Source organism: Rhea pennata, chromosome 17, assembly GCF_028389875.1.
Source record: "Rhea pennata isolate bPtePen1 chromosome 17, bPtePen1.pri, whole genome shotgun sequence".
NCBI classification, from domain to species: domain Eukaryota; kingdom Metazoa; phylum Chordata; class Aves; order Rheiformes; family Rheidae; genus Rhea; species Rhea pennata.
In genome coordinates, this window is record NC_084679.1 from 16,758,614 (window position 1) to 16,774,054 (window position 15,441).

Below are 15,441 nucleotides of genomic sequence, written 5' to 3' on the forward strand. Positions count from 1 at the left end.
AGCCCAGGGGGGTCCCCGACCGGACAGGGGGCCCAGGGGATGGAGGGGCGGCGATCCCCGGGGGTAAGTGGCGAGGCGGCGCCGAGGAGCCCGTGCGGGGCGCGGCGACACGGACCCACCTGCCCTCGCCGCGCCGCTCCGCGCCGCCCGGCCTGGCCCGGCCCGCTGCCACAGCAACCGCTCCAGGCCACGCCCCCCCTCCCCCCCCCCCGCGCCTCTACCCCCGGCCTCAGCAATGGACCGCTCCTACCCCCCCCCCCTTGGCCCGTTAATGGCACTTTCCCCGGTGCATGCGCCCTGCTCCTTCGCCGGCCCTCAAGTTTGACCTGTACTCCGAGCCGCGCGTGCGCGCGCGCTTCCTCTTCGCGCGCTGCGTGCGTCACGCCTGGCGCGCCTGCGCAGCCCGGAGGGCCGGCGGCCATTTCGTCGGCGGTGTTGTAGCTGCTGTTGGGTTCTCGCCAGCGGCGGATAAGGAGCGGTTGCAGTGGGGAAGCGGCTCTCGCCGTCCCGAGGGGTCACCATGCCGGCCGGGCCCGTGCAAGCGATGCCTCCGGCGCAGCCAGCGCCGCCCGCCGAGAGCAAACCGGTACGAGCCGCGCGGAGGAGTGGAGTGATGCTGGCCGGGCGGCTCGTTGTGCCCGGAGGGGCCGCAGGCCGCGCCCGCTGCCGCCAGGGTCCGGCCGCAGCTGGAGCGGGCGGCGCTCCGGGTCTTCTCGCGTGGGGCCGCGGTGCGGGGGAGTGAGAGCCCAGTTCTCGTTTTAAGCGTGTATTCTTTGTCATCATTTTCTTCAGTACTTCCTCCGTTTTAGCGATCTGGGTTCGTTGGGTTTAATTTGGTTGGTGGCTTCTGGGTTTAACTCATTTCTCTCGGTTTGGGGGCGGCTACATTTCTATCCTGTTATCTTGTACTGCACTTACAGGGTTCACTCGTGGTTCCTTGTAGATGTGCAGCTGACTGGGTGGGAGCAAATGGTGCCCTTCCGGGTGAGCACGGATCCTTTCACGGAAGCTACATGAGATTGTAATCGTGAGGAAAGTGAATGTTGGCCATTAGCTGTGGAAGCAGCTGTGCCCCGGGGAAGTGTGTGTAAAAGTTTAGAAAAGACTTAAGAAATCTGTCCCAGCATGACATAGGAGGCTTAGTCTCTCATGTTTTTCTAGTGCCTTTAAATGTTCTTGATTGTTCCATCTAAGTCATGCTTGCCTTCTCAGGAACTTTTTTTGACCTTCTGTAAACGTGGTGTGTAGTTCCAGTGTAGCTTTAGCTAGCCTCCTGGTTGTGCATTCATTCCCTTGCCCGCACTTAAATTAGCACTTGTGCAGCCATGCAGTAAGCCAGTGTAAGGAGCTGATCTAATTGATCTTGGTAAGTTTAATTTGCAGTTGAAAGGATGTGTTGATCTGGCCTGTGTATGGTCCCTAAAGCTGTAGGGCTAGTGCACAGGGTAGAGGTGCAGCAGCCTGGACTTGCCTTGGCTAAGGCTGCCATGCAACTACGCCTGGGATATTACTGTTTAGGTGCTTTGGTGTAGCAAATGCAGTTAGGGGGAAAGTGGTAGTTCCCAATAAATACCCAGTCACTTTAATAAATTAATAATGCAACTCAGCAGGGTATTCAAATAAAAATGAGCATCACCTCAAGTATGATGTTGCTTTCTCCTTCAGGTCTTCAGACTTTCTGGTTCTCAGGAAATGGGAATGAAAAATGGAAAGGTTTATGGTGCCCTTTTGCTAATGGAATATTCTGTTAAAGTCTGCACATAACCACCTTCTGATTTGGAGTCTCCACAAAGTCAACAAAACTAGTAGCAGTATTGTAAAATTCCCCTGTCACTTTTAAGATTGCAAACTTGCACACTTCTCATGTATCTCCCATCTTTTATAACAGCCTTTTTTGTGAAAGTTACTTGATAAGACAAGAGGGGAGACGTCTCTCATACCCTGTAAAGAGCAGCTTCTTGTCTTACTGAAAGATAAAGCTGTTCTTAGGAAAAGTTCTGGGATTTTTAGCTCAGATCCTCCTTTAATATCTGTGAGGAAAATGTTTACTGTCATCTATGAAAAAAGCTTTTGATGCAACTTCAATATGATTTAAAAGCTATGTTTTAATCCAGAGCTAGTCATTCAAATTCTAGCTTTTTGTAGTCCCACAAGCTGCTAAGAATGCTCGTAACTTCCAAACCTATTTAACAGTGCTAAATTTTCCCTGAATTTGTTCTTAAAGGCATTCTCTTACACTGCCTTGGTTTTTATAACCTACTCAGGGTCAAGGCTGAAATAGTGAAAATGCTGGAAAAAAAGTATTTCCAGTTCTCATGGAGTGACCTTCCTTATTACTGCCTTGCTCTGTCAGCCTCTACAGCAAATGCCCTTGACGAGCAGGCAAATAATATCTTCTCACCCTGGGAAGCCAGGAATGCGCTGTTGATTCAGATTGTTAAACCAGTCAGAGCAGAAAGAATAAGATTTTTGCATCAGAGTAGTAAAATGGTTTGCAGGCTGGGGTATGGAATAGACAGTTATATCAAGCAATTTGGTTTCTGGTTGGAATATATAGTTATGATATAGAGTTAATTAAGCATGGTATTACAAAACCTTTTGTGCTAGACGTGCTAGAATTGTTATTTCCAATACAGATGTGTAAATTGGGAGAGAAAGGAAGTGAATTTTTCAAGCTAACCAATTTAGGATAAACCTAGTCTCAGTTTACAGTTTACCAGAATGTGCTTTCGCACCCCAATGCTAGTAGATAGCTTGTTATTCAAATATTATTTGAATTTCCTTCTCTTACCAGCTTTCATTTAGATTGTTACTTTAGCTTATTATTATTAGCTTAGTATCTTGACCAACTGACTGCAAACTTTGCAATGAAAGATCTCTTCCTGTACCTAACCATTTTATGAATGATGAAGTGGCTGTCAGGAGTGTTATAGTTACAAGGCAGCAGTACAGAGGGCTGTAGGAAATCATATCTCTCTCTCTCTCTCTCTCTCCCCCCTAACTGCAGCCAGAAGAGGAGCCAAAAGAGGAAGCCACACCAGCCAAGCCTGTGGTAGGAATTATTTACCCTCCTCCAGAGGTCAGGAATATTGTTGACAAGACTGCCAGCTTCGTAGCCAGGTAAATGACACTAGTGTTGTCTTGTGTTTTCAGGCTTTTTCATGCCTCTCTTCTTCCAGTGCTCCTGTCTCTGTGGATATAGAAACTGGAACAGTCGCTGTCTTGCGACTTGACATGAAGGGAAACAGAATTTTAGGTAAAAAGGGAGCTTAGTTACCAGTGCTCCATTGAGTAATTAAGCTAAGAGGAGGTGTCATAACTATATTTTACAATGTGTAGGTGAATATTAGGTGATAAACTTTCTAGTACGAAGTGCTCACTTTGAGACTTAGCCTCAGGGCTCAGAAACATACCTATTTGTGTACAGCTTTCTAAAGTGCTTCAGTGGCTAGGATTTTTTTTTCTCTAATCTTAGCCATCAAAGTCTGACCCAAACATCTTTCTTCCCCTTTTTAGCCAGAGGAAAGAAGTACATGCCTCCCGAGAATGATATTGCCCTGTTTTAGTATGAGATGAACTTTACTTTGTGTGTATAGGATTTTTCTCTTCTTGTTTACTGAAGCATGTTGCTTAGTATGTGCATAGATCTCAAACTTATAGGAGGAGTGTAAAAGTTAGACTTCACTGAATTGGGCTTCTTTCATGTGCCCAATTTCATTAATTTAAAAATGCAAGCTCTTAGCACAAGCTAGGCTTGCTCTCCCCCATCCCTTCTTCCCTGATGCTTTAGTATTTCTGGCTGTCATAGCACTATGTAAGGTGTCAAGGGACCAGATCTTGTTCTTCTTGGAAGTATACAAATAGCACTGAAGGTAAATTCTTCAGCTGATTGTTGTGTCAGTTCTCAAGTCTCCTGGCATGTGGATGAGCTGAACACTGTGTTTTCACATCACTGAAATGGAACAGTTGTGACTGTTGGTTTAAGGCAATTATGAAATGATAGTCCATTGTGTAACTAATGTCTAAAATGCTGACTTAGATTCTTGGCTTGGTTAGAGGATAAGTAAGGGACTGTAGTATCATGTTGTATAGTAAAGAGACCTGTTCTTTTGGAAGAAACTTAGTACATAAATAAAATTTAGAGATAACTGGAGAATATGAATAGAAACGTGCTACAGCAGCTGTTAAATGCATCAAACTAGCCTGAGAAATAAATGGCCATTCACTTTGGAGCGGAAACAAGATACCCTAAACTACAAGTTCAGTTACCTGAGCTGACAGCTCCCAAAAATGCAGCATTCCAGTGTGTGGTCAGTCTCTGCACTGACTGATTACCTGTTTTTGTTTGTTTGTTTTTGTTTTGTTTTGTTTTGTTTTCTTTCTGTGAACTTGAAAAGGAGGTATGTTTTTAAAGACTTATGAATATATCCTAGTAGCATTAAATTGGTCTAGTAAGTCACCTGTAAACTTCATCCAATAAGTGGTGTAATCCAGTAAGTGGTTTTGTTTGTATGCAAGTTAAATGAGATTGTCAAACATTTGAAACAGTGAGGTTTTAAATGCCTTAAAAAATAATTGCCCGTGAAGCGTTACAGACTAAATTAGGACAAATGTATTTAACTTGTACCTATATAGCTGGCTGCTATGTTGGGTGCAAGTTATTCAGAGAGCAGTAGTATTCTTTCACATAGGATAGAAAATTGTCTTCAGAGAGGTTTATTTTCCAACATGTCACACTATGAAAGAAGTGGGCATTTACACTTGAGGTGATACCTATTCATCTAAACAATATTTTTGTCCCTCCAGAAACGGTCCAGAATTTGAAGCTCGAATTCGTCAGAATGAAATAAATAACCCCAAGTTTAATTTCTTGAATCCCAATGATCCTTACCATGCATACTACCGGCACAAAGTCAGTGAGTTCAAAGAGGGTAAAGCACAGGAGCCCTCAGCTGCTATTCCCAAAGTCATGCAGCAGCAGCAGAGTGCTCAACAACAGCTTCCACAGAAGGTGAGCTATTCCTTTTCACTTTTGTTGAGAACTTGATAGCTAATTGCTCTGTCTCACATCCTATGACCTATTCAAACAAAATGTCTGAAAAACAATGCAAGTGTAGAGTTTCATTTATGCAGTTGCAGTAAAGACAGCACTGATATGCTTGGAATTCTTTGTGTCCAGGACTTTGATGCAGATGCATGTCCTCTATTTGCTGATAACTCAAAATTGTGTGTAAAAAGTAGAATATAGTGTATTAACTGATGCCTTTAATTGCATTTAGATATGTGGTGACTTATATGGTACTTAACACTAGTGATCACTTCAACTGTAACTGTTTAGGACTTCTGCTGTAGGCAAATTCTTTAGAATCCCTTGGAGTCCTTGTTGCATATACCGTTTCATGGAAGTAGTTCCTTTTTTTTCCCTATTTTTTTCTCTGCCTTAAAGATTGGCTTTTCGTCTCAAAATGTGGGGTACAAAATATTGCTAAGTAATCTTGTGTAGTCCTGTACTTAAGAATATTGTGCATTTTGTCAAGTATGTGTTGGATGGAAAAAGGGCACTAGCTGAATCAGTCTTTTACATGGTTTGTGTGGCTGGCGATTATGCTGACCATGGATTGACCCATCCTGAAGTTTTGGTAGTTTCCACTTTTGTTAGATGTTGGAGAGACATTTGTTTTATGGTTGGCCTAAGTACAGATGCTCAGATATATCCTACATTACTAATTTCTCCCATCCTTGCAGTTACCCAAACATGTAGTGTCATGACTTTTTCTCAACAGCTGCAGGACAAATGATCTCTCCCAAGTGTGTGTTTGGTAATGGTGTTTTGAGTGCACTAAGTTGCTTCTGTTCTGCTCTGTAGGTCCAGGCCCAGGTGATCCAGGAGACGGTTGTCCCAAAGGAGCCACCTCCAGAGTTTGAGTTCATTGCAGATCCTCCTTCAATCTCAGCCTTTGACTTGGATGTGGTGAAGCTAACAGCGCAGTTTGTGGCTCGCAATGGCCGGCAATTTCTAACTCAGCTGATGCAGAAGGAGCAAAGGAACTACCAGTTTGACTTCCTTCGCCCACAGCACAGTCTATTTAACTACTTCACCAAGCTAGTTGAACAGTACACCAAGGTATTCTTGGCAGTTTAACTGTCCAGCTGATCCCTTCAGCAGCGGTAATGTGTTCATAAACTACTGAAGCTCTAGAAAACAGCCAGAATAGAAATACGTGCAGTTCTAGAAGTCCTTGTTTTTATATCTTGGAGCTAGTAGCATGGATGTTGTGAAAGTAGTTTGCAATAAGTGTGTGGTATTTTAACACAATGGCTTGTTGTTTAAGTATATCAGACACTAGTGTAATGCAGACAGAAGTTGCTTTTTTTTAAAATATGGAGATATTGATATCTATCTATCTATATGCATAGATATCTATCATATATCTGTATGCAATAGATAACATAGCCAATAGTGAACATTTTAAGTGCAAGTATAGGTAGTAATAAATAAATGTAGTAATAGGAGAACAGGAACATAGCTTCAATGGGTCTTGTAGTTTTTTCATTAACATTGAAATAGAATAATTTTAAGGAGGCTTTGGCAAAAGAAAATGTCACCAACTGTCATGCAAACTATGTTTCAGATCTTAATCCCACCTAAAGGCTTACTCATCAAACTCAAGAAGGAGGCTGAAAATCCCAAAGAAGTCCTAGATCAGGTAATATATGAATAACTTCCAAAATTGCTGAAGCATTTTGGTTGTTTTAAATTTGTCCTTCTTGCATGCTTCTAATTTATTATCAGCAGATAAAATTAACAGAGAATAAAATGGATTTATCCACTATATTCACACAAGTGATTTGAATATCAGTGTAGTTAAACTTGCTTTTAAACTACTAGCTAGTGTTGGGGGTGGTTTATGTGTGAGAGCACAGAGGTGTAGATACTTGTAGTATATAATCGATATTTCAATAGCTTATTTCAATACAGGAGAACTTTGAGCATTTGATTATGCACTAGACCATTTTCAAGAGCTTTGAAAAGTAAAACATTTTACCTTGTTGAACAACTTCACTGTGATACTTTGATCACTTGTAATTTTTCTGATAGTTTTGGGGGGTGGTTTGGGGTGTTTTATTTTTGTTATTCTCAGTGTTTTTCCCTTGGATCGCTTCTGGTGTAGGAAGGGTGATTTTACAGGATCATGACAAGATGTTTGTGAGTTACTTGCTGACTGCGAATCTTCAGTGACACCTAAATCATATCGTATCTGGAATGTATAGTCTTAATCTGAAAACCTTGCAATTGCAAATTCAGAAAACCACTTTACAAAGCTGGTGGAGTGTTTTGATCGATAGGCAGACCTTCGTTTTAAAATTAAATAAAAACGAGCTCTGCCAAGCTTCTTAAGTAATGCTTGTAAACTGCTTCCTAAAAGAATTGATAATACAAACTTTTAGAGGTTGTAGAGATAGATGTGATGTGCTTTCCAGTCTGAGATGTGATGTTTTGTATCTTCTTGTACAGGTGTATTACAGAGTGGAGTGGGCAAAGTTCCAGGAACGGGAGAGAAAGAAAGAGGAGGAGGAGAAAGAAAAGGAGCGTGTTGCTTATGCCCAGATTGATTGGCATGACTTTGTGGTGGTGGAAACAGTTGACTTCCAGCCCAATGAGCAAGGTTCTGAAGTTAAACATTGTATTTCTTTGAAACTCTGTCTCTTATGATTGGAAATTATACTCTTCTTCCTGAGAGATGTCCAGAAAAGCTTTTATTAAATGGACATCAGTTTTTACAGCTGCATATCTTTCAAAGATCAAAGGAAGAGCCTTTTAATAATTGTGTATGCACAGGGTTCTTTTTCTTCAGGAGGCAGTAATGTTCTCTTTGCTTGAGATTCAGGACTGCAGTGGTATCTGCTGTCCAGATGAAAGTGGAGAAGTGGAACTTGTCCTGCTTCTTGATGTTTGCTTTCACATGGGTGCCTTCATCTTCAGCTGTCATGTATATGTTTGCCTGTCTAGATTTCATTCATTCCTTTCTAGATAGCTTTGCTCCTACGAGCTTTTTGATACCACTGCTTTTTGAAGAAACTGCTTTTCCTCTGAGAAACTGGTACTTCTGTCTGCCTGCTCAGTAATGAAATGGAACAGAGAAACTGAGAAATTTTCTACATTGCAGGGAATTTCCCTCCTCCTACGACTCCAGAAGAGTTGGGAGCTCGCATCCTGATACAGGAACGTTATGAGAAGTTTGGAGAAAGTGAGGAGGTGGAAATGGAGGTGGAATCAGATGAAGAAGATGAAAAGCAAGAGAAAACAGATGAGGCTCCATCTCAGCTGGATCAAGACACACAAGTGCAGGATATGGATGAGGTAACTAGCCAACATAGTTGGCTTTACTTTTGTTCCGTAAGATGTGAGTGTAGTTTATAAGGCTCTTTATTTTCACTAATAAGCTCCTTAGTTTCTTGGGGAAATTAGATTGTTTTCTTCTGATGGCATTTCAAAACAACTCGTTTCTGCTGAATTGCTTGAATGTGATATTTCTAATATTCTCCACAACAATACAATTTTCAAGTGATAAAATTCATACCATTAAGGTGAGAAATTTTCTGGATTTATTTCTGTGATCAAGCCTTTTGCACTTCTGTGCAGAGTCTGAAATGCATAGTGACTCATTTTAGACTCTTCCTCTTCCCACAATATATTAGCCGTTTGGCTGTTCACGAGGAACAAGACAATGGTTAACCATAAGCCTCTGTTTGCCATGCTGTGGTAATGTGGAAGCTGTGGAGTGCTTGTTCCCGTTCTCTCTTTCCCCCCCCCCCCCCAGCCAAATATATTTCTGCATCATGCTTGTCCAGAGGAACTACTGTAGTATAGTTGTCTAGAGAGAAAAAATATCTCAGTTGCTTAGAAGCTGTATAATCAGTTTTTCCAGTGCTACGTAGGATTTCTATGCTGTTCTAGTAAATGTTTAGTATAGATATTTGACTACTGGAACTTGGTTATGAGAAGATTTCCCCCCCCCCCCCTTTTTTTCTCGTAAATAAGGGCTCAGATGATGAAGATGAAGGTCAGAAGGTTCCTCCTCCTCCAGAAACCCCAATGCCACCACCTCTTCCTCCCACACCAGATCAGGTCATTGTACGGAAAGATTATGATCCCAAAGGTAAGTAATGCTGGTGAAGAGCAATTTAATTCCTTAATGAATAATCACAAATGCATTACCATAGGATGCAGCCTTAAAAAGAAAAAAAAAAGGCATTTTTAACATTACGGTTTTGTTTTTTCAGCCTCAAAGCCATTACCACCTGCCCCAGCTCCAGATGAGTATCTTGTTTCCCCCATCACTGGAGAGAAAATTCCTGCCAGTAAAATGCAAGAACACATGCGAATTGGTCTCCTAGATCCTCGATGGTTGGAGCAACGTGATCGATCTATCCGTGAAAAACAGAGCGATGATGAAGTTTATGCCCCAGGTTAGTTTGAGCATCTGGCAGGGCTTGCGAAACCCAGTTCCTAGATAGTTCTGTGAGCCTTGTACCCCACAGTTCCACTGATCGGTACCATCTTAAAGGTAACTTTCCATTCTGTATGTTTAATGTGATGATTGTTTGGATGTGTTTGTCATTAGCACATTAGAGCCTTTCTGTAAAGTTGAATGCAAAGAGCATTAGCTGCTGTTGCTGCTGACCAGCTGCAGTCCCTTTCTGGAAAAGGCAACAATACACCCTTTGGTACCAAATGGTTTAAAAATCATTAAAAGAGGCTTAATCATGTTTGACTTAGTCTTATCTCAGGTGATACAACAATCTCTTTTTTGCCTGTGTATTTCTGCAGGTTTGGATATTGAAAGCAGTTTGAAGCAGCTGGCAGAACGCCGTACAGATATCTTTGGTGTAGAAGAGACTGCTATTGGTAAAAAGATTGGTGAAGAAGAAATTCAGAAACCAGAAGAAAAGGTAACGTGCAAATTCTGCTTTAACGGGTTCTTACAGTATTCTGCATACTTGGAAGTATTTAAAACTTTGTTTGGTAAAACTGCTCTCTTGCTTTATCTGTAACTCTCATCATAACCTTGACAGGCTGAGATTATTCTGATCTATTTTGTCTTGCCAGGTGACCTGGGATGGCCACTCAGGCAGCATGGCCCGCACACAGCAGGCTGCTCAGGCCAATATCACTCTTCAAGAGCAAATTGAAGCTATCCATAAGGCCAAGGGACTGGTGCCAGAAGATGACAGCAAAGAGAAGATCGGTCCTAGCAAACCCAATGAAATGCCCCAGCCACCGCCTCCTTCATCAGCATCAAATCCCCCAGCAAGTGCTCAGCCTATCACATCTGTGCCTCGTCCACCCTCAGTAAGTGTTTGGGCTTCCAAAAGCAGATGGTTGTGGCTGTAGTTAATTGGAAGGGAGTCCTGACAAAGCCCAAGGGTCACAGTAGAGCGCTGTCTGGAAACAGATTTGGAGTTAAGATGGCCCTTATACCATTGGAGGAGCCCTACTAAATTTACTGTTAGAAATTGAAAATAAAATTTAGGTGAAGTTTTTCAATTTTTCATCCTTAGATGTATCAGAGTTGATAATCAGTTGGACAGAGGGAAAACTTGGGCAGTGAGAAATCAAAGGAAGGAAGTGTGGCTAACATAAAACGGTGGGTGCCTTCTGGACTGAAGGCTAAAAAGGCGTAATGCAGAACGAACATGCTTATAGGTTTAAAAAAAAAAACATACTTTCAGATGGCTCGCTCTTTCCAAAATTGCCTTGATGTCATGAGGTTGCTAGGGTTCTGCTACATAACTCTGAAAGAGCTCTTCCTTTAAAATAAAGAAAGGAGGAACTGCTTAATGTGTTACTGAGGCTTCTTTGCCGGTTTACAGGCTACAGTTTACAGTGGATGTGCAAAGGTTCACAACGAATCTGTGCTCTGCAAAAATCCTCACTGCATTGCTCTGGTAATTTTAATCAAGGTTTGAACAGCGCTGACCTGCTGACAAAAATGCCTTCTCTCTCTGTCTCTCTCCAGATGCCTCCTCCTGTTCGTGCTGCTGTTGTTTCTGCAGTTCCAGTCATGCCTCGTCCCCCTATGACTTCTGTGGTCCGTTTACCTCCAGGGTCTGTCATAGCCACCCCTATGCCACCAATAATCCATACCCCACGAATCAACGTTGTCCCGATGCCACCATCTGCTCCTCCCATCATGAGCCCCCGTCCACCTCCCATGATTGTACCAACAGGTTGGTAAGCTCAGTCCTTTTCAGTTAATTGCCAACTAATTCCTGTCTAACAAGCGTTTGAGGTATGATTAGCCCTTCCCTGCCCTCCCTCTCACCCCATGCCTCTGATGAAGGCATTTGGGACTGCAAACAGTAACTCCCTTTGTTAGAATGTTTTTGGTGGTTGATACAATGTTTCTGGTAGTACTGCTTTTGGGCTTAAGATTCCTGTAAAGTGTGAAATACAGCTTGAAGATTCTGTCTTGTTGACAGAATATTTATCTCTCTGTCCCCATTCAGCTTCCCTGGGAACCTAACCAGGTGAAGATTAAGAATCCATGCTCCTTTCCAAAAGGAAGTAAAGAGGAACTGCTGGTCAAAGTTATCACTCATACCTCACTAGGTGTTACAGCTTGTTAGAGAAGTTACTATTGTAGAAGGGAAAAGCTATTGTCTAGCTTTGTTCCTCAGAGCTACTTAATAGCATTAGACATTTTTAAGTTGAAAATCAAAATGTAAAAACAGTATTCTAATTCCACTGAGATGCTAGCATTGCTGTGTGAAAAACTGAGAGCTTTTTCTTTTTTTGTGTGTGAGCTGCAGGAAACTTTTGTGCTGCTTGTTGTCTTTTCCTGGACTGTTTACCTATATAAAAGATCTAATATTCTAAGTCTGCCTGCTCCCACTGCTTGTGCTAGCTTCCTCAGTATATTGTACCATTTCTTCTCAGCCTTTACCAGTCTACTGAAGTGTTTGTGTAAGGAAGCATCTGCTGCACACTTGTGTGCGACTGCAAGTTTTGTTCCCCCCTCTGTTCCATTTCAGCATTTGTTCCAGCTCCTCCTGTGGCACCAGTTCCTTCCCCTGCACCAATGCCTCCTGTTCACCCACCACCGCCTATGGAGGATGAGCCAGTTTCAAAGAAACTGAAGAGTGAAGATAGCCTGATGCCAGAAGAGGAGTTTCTACGCAGGAACAAGGTATGTTACTTCAAACACCACTGCAATCAACCAGCTACTTGTGAAGTACTGGAGTTCTGACCCTGCACAAGCTTCCTGTGGCAAAAGAGGATGTGAAATCAATTGGCTGATACAAAGAAAGAATCTGGCATGCAAAAGTGTCTCACAAGAAAGTGACTTCCTGAGAGGTGGCTCCTTCCTACTGTCATGCCTGAGTACATTGAATTACTTTATATTTTACTGGAAAGAGAGCAATACAACAAACAGAAGCTTAGTGAGTTGGTACTTTTCTGTAATTAAGGACAGTAAGAGACAGGTTCATTGTAATGTAATGAAAAGCTAAGGCTGCTAATCAGCTTTTAATCAGGGGACTGCTAAGCTGGAGATGCAGGGAGATTTAATACCTCAGTGTCGATGTGATAGCATGATGACACAATATATTCTGTAACAGCCTAAACTGAATGTTCAGCTGAATTTCTTCCCGAATGTTGCCTTCATTCTGTATTGAATTTTAAATCCTTTAAGAAGAGAATAATGTCTTCCTGGTCATTTGCATAGTGAAGCTGTTTCTTGCTTAATGCTTTGTTATATTTTCACTGCCTGGTTAATGCTGTAAGGAAGAACTTTGCTGTTAGTACTATATGGGCACTTGGCAAATGGCAAGGACTAATATGGGAAATCCAGCTAATGTGCTATTTTGGCAGCAATTCATTGGCTTTCTTAGAACTGAAGACAAATGTTTCTGTGTATACTGAGAAGTCATAAAAGCAACTTGTCTGCTGCTTTCTTATCATAGTCCTGAGTCTCCTTGCCTGTAAGACATGTTACTTTTGTTTTCCTCCAGGGTCCAGTCACAGTCAAAGTCCAGGTTCCCAATATGCAGGACAAGACTGAATGGAAACTGAACGGCCAAGTGTTGGTGTTCACCCTCCCGCTTTCAGACCAGGTATGTAGCTTATTAACCCACCTTTACCCTCTGTTTTTTTTTGTTACAGAATGTCTTTGCTTTGAGAGTAGCAGTTGAACTGCATGACTGGAGCTGTAAAACTCTGGATGCTGTCTATGTTGTGGCCTCTTAACATGGGAGGTTGTGTGGCTGAGGGAACAATGCTAACCATTTGTACTCTGCACTGTTTAAAAAAAAAACAAAAATGAGCAGGCTCTTTGATTCTTCCTAGGTGTCTGTTATAAAGGTTAAGATACACGAGGCCACAGGGATGCCGGCTGGGAAACAAAAGCTGCAGTATGAGGTGGGTGTAAACCATTTGAATGTTGCTTTATTTCAGTACTTTGTCATAAAAATACTGTCTTTTTCTTTAAAGAAAACAAAAAAAAATTGCGATGCATCCTCTTCTGTAAAGGGGAAGGCAGAAGGGCAATGGTTGTCCTGCCTATACAGCAATTTTGGTTGTAATATTGCATGGTGTTTTGCCAAGGCAGGCCCTTAATAGGTGGCATCATGTTATTGCTGTTGCACATGAGGCCTTTGAGGCCTGATGGCTTTCTCTGAAATCAGCCTGTTACAAATGAAGGCTGTTATGTCCTCAGTGTAAGTGCTAGCAGGATAGTAGTGTCCTGTTGCTCGCTGAGGCAAGCACTTCGTCACAACTCCAACTTGAAAAGGGTTTTGCTGCTTCTCCCCCACACACATACCTCCACATTAAATTAAACAATTTTTTGTAGTGTGTGCTCTGGAAGGTATGTGAGAGTACCCTGAAGCCCTGGTGGCTCTGAAGGGTTTTCCAGAAACACTGAAGGAAGGAGGTTTCTCTGCTGCTTCCTTGTATAACTGGAGCTGTTGGAGAGGTCCAGTTCCTTTTTTAAATGCTTATTTCCAGTTGTGTGTGTACGTACACAACCTGCTGCCTAAGCAGTGAACTTTGTGCTCTTACCTCCTCAAGAATTCACCAAAGGACAAAGATTGTCAACCCTTAGCAAGAAATGAAGCTTAACCATGTTTTTAAGGGGATGGGGGAAGGTAAAATAAAAATAGCTTTACTTGTAGTGGTGACCACCATCTCTATATGTATTTGTGGGAGTATATACTGGCTGTTTGTACTCTTGCATTATTCCCACCTTCTTCACTGCCAGTATTCTGAGATTTTCAGGGTTTTTCTTTTGAAGTCTACAGTGTTCTATCATCACTATTTTGAGAGTAGGGTCAAGAGGGCTGCATCTATAAGGGGGAAGAGGGAGAAGACATCAAGGTTTCTGCCGTGACTATTTTTTTCCTCTCTTTCTCTCTCCCCTTAGGGCATCTTCATCAAAGATTCAAACTCTCTGGCATATTACAACATGACAAGTGGCTCTCTGATTCACCTGGCACTCAAAGAAAGAGGAGGCAGAAAGAAATAGGAGCCATGGAGCCCAGTCGTGATATGGCTGCTTTGCCACTTGTGTAACCCCAGTCATTTGAGTCCTCCAGCCTTCAGGGGCTACTGTGACAAGCCGTAGTAATATCAATTGATTGTATACCAACTCTAGTCTGGAAAGAGACAGAGTCCAGTGTTTGGATGCCTAATGGGAGAAGGGGAGTTAATAGGGCATGAAAGTTGTGTAAAAGTAGTGACCTAATATGTAACTGCAGCAGTCTTTTAGTGATCCATGCTTTGCTAGAATGCTGGTGTCCGTCGTTGCTATCTGTCCATTGAATTCCCTTCCATTGAAGTGGCATTGAGGTCATGTCCAGCTTAGATTAGATCCATTTTTGTAGAGGAGGTTTATACTGATCAAGGATGTCATCTAACTACAGTGTTTGCTGCTTCATTTAACCATTTTTTAATTGAAAACTTCCTTCTCAATATGCTTAATATGTTCCTTATTCTTTCTCTCTCAGACCTATCTGCAAGAGTCTCTTGCACTGACCCTGACTTGGAATTTTATCTTCCCTCAGTATGAGTGTATATTGTCATTTGTTGTGATAAAGATGACCTGGGACTGTGCATGCTAAACAACTTCATGATTATTCTGTACAGTCTGTGATTTGTTTAAATAAACACCCATCTCAGTGTGGGATTCTGTCTATAATAACTCTAGTTCTTTGGGTTTTACGCCTTTTTTTTTTAGATTGAGATGTGCCTGACTTAAGCATTGAAAGTTTAGATGTATTGTAAGGACTTTTTTTCCTTGTAGTTAGCTTATAGGGAAAGCTTTTCTTCTATGGGGAAAAGCTGCAAGAAAGTCTTGAAGTTTAACAAAAAATACACAGTTATTCCTGTATTGTAATATAGATGTGTATATAATTAATGTTTATGTCCATGTATAAGGTTAC

At 42.1% G+C, this 15,441-nt stretch overlaps 1 protein-coding gene across 1 annotated transcript; it reads left to right on the forward strand.

The window, feature by feature from the left end:
• Positions 1–394: 394 nt before the first annotated feature.
• Positions 395–15,200, forward strand: SF3A1 (splicing factor 3a subunit 1). The gene is made up of 16 exons (XM_062589654.1): positions 395–586; positions 3,008–3,120; positions 4,807–5,011; positions 5,867–6,124; positions 6,633–6,707; positions 7,517–7,667; positions 8,169–8,362; positions 9,044–9,161; positions 9,286–9,471; positions 9,833–9,954; positions 10,112–10,354; positions 11,022–11,232; positions 12,037–12,191; positions 13,015–13,116; positions 13,349–13,420; positions 14,424–15,200. Exons 1-16 carry the CDS (start codon positions 521–523, stop codon positions 14,523–14,525), a joined length of 2,373 nt encoding a protein of 790 aa, XP_062445638.1. The 5' UTR covers positions 395–520; the 3' UTR covers positions 14,526–15,200.
• Positions 15,201–15,441: the final 241 nt, after the last annotated feature.

What these genes read in the sequence shown, in the direction of transcription:
- SF3A1 (XM_062589654.1), top strand. Translation starts at nt 521, where the DNA reads ATGCCGGCCGGGCCCGTGCAAGCGATGCCTCCGGCGCAGCCAGCGCCG. An exon ending in CCAAAGAAGTCCTAGATCAG is followed by an intron (nt 6,708 to 7,516) that starts GTAATATATGAA and finishes CTTCTTGTACAG; the next exon opens with GTGTATTACAGAGTGGAGTG. An exon ending in CTGTGCCTCGTCCACCCTCA is followed by an intron (nt 10,355 to 11,021) that starts GTAAGTGTTTGG and finishes GTCTCTCTCCAG; the next exon opens with ATGCCTCCTCCTGTTCGTGC.